The 5,819-nt window shown below is 37.0% G+C and overlaps 1 protein-coding gene across 2 annotated transcripts in view; it reads left to right on the forward strand.

Annotated features, from left to right (window-relative positions):
• LOC144229465 (solute carrier family 5 member 4) overlaps positions 1–5,819 on the forward strand; it is a 54,712-nt gene that overhangs the window by 36,139 nt on the left and 12,754 nt on the right. For both annotated transcript variants that reach the window (XM_077761498.1, XM_077761499.1), the window contains exon 15: positions 3,427–3,529. In XM_077761498.1, the coding sequence (XP_077617624.1) occupies positions 3,427–3,529 (103 nt within the window). The remainder of the gene's footprint in view (positions 1–3,426; positions 3,530–5,819) is intronic.

The raw sequence follows: 5,819 nt of genomic DNA on the forward strand, positions 1-5,819 counted from the left end.
ATTGGTAATGTATGAATTTTATAATTTGTAGGAGGACAATTAGGGAATATGTATCAATTATAATTAAAATTCTCATACCTTATGAACCAACAACCCCATTTCTAGGAACTTATTGTGTAGAAATACACAAATAGGAAAAATATACGTATAAAGATATTATCTGCAAAAGGTTTCTAGTAGAAAAAGATGGAAACAACCTAAATTTCCATTGCTAGTGAAATGGATACACTAGCACATGGTACACTAAATACCATGCAGCTGTTCAAAAGCCTGAGGAGCTCTATTATTTGCTTTCTTAAATGTCCATGATATGGTTAAGTGGGGAAAAACTTGCAGAATAATATGGTATTATATAAGATCACCTTTTGAAAATAACACACACACACACACACACACACACACACACACACACACACATTGGTCTAACAATGGAAAAAATACCTTAAAGCATATACACCAGAAAGTTTTTTTTCCCTAGTGGACCTGTGTGGCCTTAGATAGTTTATTTTTATTTTTAAATTTAATTTATTTTATCTTTTTATTTTCTTAAATAGTTTATTGTCAAGTTGGTTTCCATATAACACCCAGTGCTCATCCCAACAAGTGCCCTCAATAAAAGGTATCTCTGGGGGAAACACTATAGAGGAGAAGCAAATATTAGTCATTTTTTTAATAGATAGTTTATTGTCAAATTAGTTTCCACATAACACCCAGTGCTCATCCCCACGAGTGCCCTCCTCCATGCCAATCCCCCCTCCCCCCTACATCCATCAATTCTGTTTTTGTCAGCGTTCAAGAGTCTCTCATGGTTTGCCTCTCTCCCTTTCCCCCACCATTTCCCCCCTTCTTCTCCCCCTTGGTCCTCTGTTAAGTTCCTCCTAATCCTCCTATACGTGCAAACATATGATATTTGTCCTTCTCTGCCTGACTTATTTCGCTCAGCATAACACCCTCAAGGTCCATCCATGTTGCTACACATGGCCAGATTTCATTGTTTCTCATTGCCATGTAGTANCACAAAAATAAACTCAAAATGGATAAAGGACCTGAATGTGAGACAGGAAACCATCAAAACCCTAGAGGAGAAAGCAGGAAACAACCTCTTTGACCTCCACCGCAGCAACCTCTTACTTGACACATTCCCCCAAAGCAAAGGAATCAAGAATATTAGTCATTTTTTAACTTAAATATTGCTTACATACTAACATTATTTGAATGTATTACTCATGTGTATAACTTTTATTTATTTTGCATTTATCACTCAGTCTTTGAAGCAGTATTTATTTGCATATTCCCTTAGAAAGTAGTAAATATTATTTGTGGATGGGGAAATCCAAAACACAGAATGGTTCACATTACTTTATCAAAGACATGTCACCAGAAGTCACAACAAATATTTGTGTTGAATATTGGGAATTGAATGGAAAAAAAATACTAGAAAATATATTATATTTTTCAAAGAAATATAAACATTAAGCTTTATATGGCAACAAAAATAACTACAATTTATTATTAAGTTTTTTAAAAAATGTGTCTAAAGAATCAATAACACCATTTATGTAATTTATGTTTATGTTTTATAAATATACTATGAGGTTTGAATTTTCAAAATGGACTGATAAATATCAAAAGTCACATCAGAGAACGTTATGAGTAGTGTTGTGGATCTAACCTAGCAATTCAGTAAAAAGAAATCTCAGAATGATACTTTGTTTTGGCAAGACTAAAAAGTACCTGTCCAAGTTAGAACAAAAATTCAAGGAGCCCAAATAAAAGGGTTTCAGCAAGAAAATATATACTGTATAAGAAATGCTAGGATTAAGGGGCACCTGGATGGCTCAGTCGGTTGGGCATCTGACTTCGGCTCAGGTCGTGATTTCATGATTCGTGAGTTCAAGCTCCACGTCGGGCTCTGTGCTTACAGCTCAGAGCCTGGAGCTTGCTTTGGATTTTGTGTCTCCCTTTCTCTGTCCCTCCCCATCTCGCACTCTGTCTCTCTCTCTCAAGATTAAATAAACACTAAAAAAATGCTAGGATTAAGAACTTTATGAAGCTACAATTAGGAATCTTAGTGGTAAGGTGGAAGCGTATGCTTGTTATGCCTACAATAAATTTTAAAAAGCCAATTATAAATCCTAGTAAATCTCTACAAGAGTCATGAGCCAAGTATGAGGCCAATTAAAATGACACATCACTTTGAGCATATGATTGATTATAATTTTGAAACCCAGTTGACACTTGGAACCCTTTCCTTAGAATGACCTAGAGCTGGTATTCATTCATTGTGTCCAATTACATGTCTTGGATCTATGGCATAGAAAAAAGTTACATAATAGCATAAATAGCTATTTTCTAATTTTTAGCCAACATACAAAGCATGGAAATATTAATCATATTTATAGAAAACAATTAAATTCTATAAAGCTTATAGCAGTTTTAAAATAATGATACATTTGACAAAAGCTTGGAGGTTGGCTGGAGAATGGATGTATAAGGGCACAAATTGTTATCAGAACTTAATAGTAGTACATAGATATGATCTAAACACGATGAATCCAGGAATGGAGCTAAAAAGGATATTTTATTTTATTTTTATATTTTTAAACATTTATTTACCTTTGAGAGACACAGAAAGACAAAGCGCAAGCAGGGGAGGAGCAAAGACAGAGAGAGACACAGAATTTGAAGCAGGCTCCAGGCTCTGAGCTGTCAGCACAGAACCTGATGCTGGGCTCAAACCCGAACCATGAGGTCATGACCTGAACCAAAGTCAGACGCTCAACCGACTGAGCCACCCAGGTGCCCCTAAAAAAATATTTTATAAGTTACAAACGTAACCGCTAGACAAACTGAAAGTAATATGATACAGTTAATAACAGCTGAATGATAAGGATGAGTGAAGTGAGGGTACTGTAAGCTAGATATATATTTGACTTTTATGAAATTATAAATCCAGAAGTAAGAGTTTTAAGAATATTGCTTAAGATGGGGAACCTGGGTGGCTCAGTCAGTTAAGCGTCCAACTTCAGCTCAGGTCACGATCTCATGGCTTGTGGGTTCGAGCCCTGCATCAGGCTCTGTGCTGACAGCTCAGAGCCTGGAGCCTGCTTCAGATTCTGTGTCTTCCTCCCTCTCTGCCCCTACCCTGCTCACACTCTGTCTCCCTGTCTCTAAACAATGAATAAACGTTAAAAATTTTTTTAAGGACTATTACTTATGAGTATTTAATTACTACTGAAAGAGTTTAAAACATCAATAATTTTAAATAGTGTGTATTTGTGAATTATTATGGCAGAAGACATTTCTTTGTTACATATACTATGCAATGTCATTTGATTTTCTTGCACTAAACAATAAATGAATGTACCATCGTATTATTTAAACATTTGTCCATCACTAACGTGCTTGTCTGTGGTCTTTGTGTAGCTGTATCGTCTGTGCTGGGCTCTTCGGAACAGTAAGGAGGAACGAATTGATTTAGATGCAGAAGAGAAAAGACATGAAGAAGCTGATAATGATGTTGATGAAGGTAATATCTGGTTTACATTTGGTTTTCATACAAAAATTCAGTATTCCTGAATTGGTTTCATGTTTGCTTAAATTTTCTTTTTGCCACTAAATTCAGTTTCTTAAAAAAGCTGTTAGATTTATGGTAAACTGAAACTTTGAAATCTTATTTTCCCCAAACCAAGACAAATTCATTATAAAAGAAATATTCGAATTCATCTGCCTGTCCATCAGACTGTCCGTCCATTCAGCCATCATACAACCATGGGTCTGTGTACCAGCTCTGATGTGAAAATCAACTCCAGAGTCTCCTTTTCCTAATCACATATTAAATGTTCAACAAATCGATCTTTTTTTTTAAAATTTTCATTTGAAGTTTATTCACCAAGTTCTTTCCTTTCTTTCTCAAGTCTGAACAGGCAGATAGTGACTTTATTTATTTATAATATTATTTTTTCTTAATAGTTTATTGTCAAGTTGATTTCCATATAACACCCAGTGCTCATCCCAACAAGTGCCCTCCTCCATGCCCATCACTCCTCTTACCCTTTCCCCCACCTCCATCAGCCCTCAGTTCAGTCTCAGTAATCAAAAATCTCTAATGGTTTGCCTCCCTCCCTCTCCCCGACTATTTTTCCCCTTCTTCTCCTCCATGGTGCTCCATTAAGTTCCTCCTAATCAACATGGAAACATATGGTATCTGTCCTTCTCTGCCTGACCTATTCCACTCAGCATAACACCCTCAAGTTCCATCCATGTTGCTACACATGGCCAGATTTCATTCTTTCTCATTGCCATGTAGTATTCCTTTGTGTAGATAAACCACATCTTCTTGATCCATTCATCAGTTGATGGACCCTTAGGCTCTTTCCATGCTTTGGCTATTGTAGAGAGTGCTGCTATGAACATTGGGGTACATGTGTCCCTATGCATCAGCACTCCTGTATCCCTTGGGTAAATTCCTAGCAGTGCTATTGCTGGGTCATAGGGGAGTTCTATTGTTAATTTTTTGAGGAACCTCTACGCTGTTTTCCAGAGGGGCTGCACCCGTTTACGTTCCCACCAACAGTGTAGGAGGGTGCCCGTTTCTCCACATCCTCGTCAGCATCTCGTGTTCTCTGATTTCCTCATTTTAGCCACTCGACTGGCGTCAAGTGGTATCTCAATGTAGTTTAGATTTGCATTTCCCTGATGAGGAGGAATGCTGAGCATCGTTTCATGTGTCTGTTGGCCATCTGGATGTCCTCTTTGGAGAAGTGTCTGTTCATATCTTCTGCCCATTTCTTCACCGGATTGTTTGTTTTTCGAGTGTGGAGGTTGGTGAGTTCCTTATAGATTTTGGATACAGCCCTTTATCTGATATTTCATTTGCAACAATTTTTCCAATTCTGCCGGTGCCTAAATTTTATTAATTATTTCCTTTGACCTGCAGAAGCTTTTCATCTTGATGAGGTCCCAATAGTTCATTTTTGCTCTTGATTCCCTTGCCTTTGGGGATGGGTTAAGTAAGAAATTGCTGCGGTTGAATTCAAGGAGGTTGTTCCCTGACTTCTCCTCTAGGGTTTTGATGGTTTCCTGTCTCACGTTCAGTTCCTTCATCCACTTTGAGGTTCTTTTTGTGTATGGTGTGAGAAAATGATCTAGTTTCATTCTTCTGCATTTTGCTGTCCAGTTCTCCCAGCACCATCTGTTAAAGAAGCTATCTTTTTTCCATTGGATACTCTTTCCCACTTTGTCAAAGATTAGTTGACCATACATTTGTTGTGGGTCCAATTCTGAGTTCTCTATTCTATTCCGTTGGCCTATTTGTCTGTTTTTGTACCAATATCATACTGTCTTAATGATGACAGCTTTGTAGTAGAGGCTAAAGTCTGGGATGGTGATGCCTTCCGTTTTGGTTTTATTCTTCAATATTACTTTGGCTATTCGGGGTCTTTTGTGGTTCCATACAAATTTTAGCATAGTTTGTTGTAGTTTTGAGAAGACTGCTGATGCAATTTTGATTGGGATTGCCAAGAATGTGTAGATTGCTTTGGGTAATAATGACATTTTAACAATATTTATTCTTCTGACCCATGAGCATGGAATGTTTTCCATTTCTTTGTGTCTTCTTCAATTTCCTTCATAGTTTTTCATAGTTTTCATCATACAGATCTCTAATATCTTTGGGTAGGTTTATTCCTAGGTATTTTATGTTTTTTTGTGCAATTGTGAATGGGATCAGTTTCTTGATTTCTCTTTCTGTTGCTTCATTACTGGTGTATAAAAATGCAACCGATTTTGGTACGTTGATTTTGTACCCTGCAACTTTG

The sequence above is a fragment of the Crocuta crocuta genome, unplaced genomic scaffold (genome assembly GCF_008692635.1).
Source record: "Crocuta crocuta isolate KB4526 unplaced genomic scaffold, BGI_CrCroc_1.0 scaffold348, whole genome shotgun sequence".
Lineage (NCBI taxonomy): Eukaryota > Metazoa > Chordata > Mammalia > Carnivora > Hyaenidae > Crocuta > Crocuta crocuta.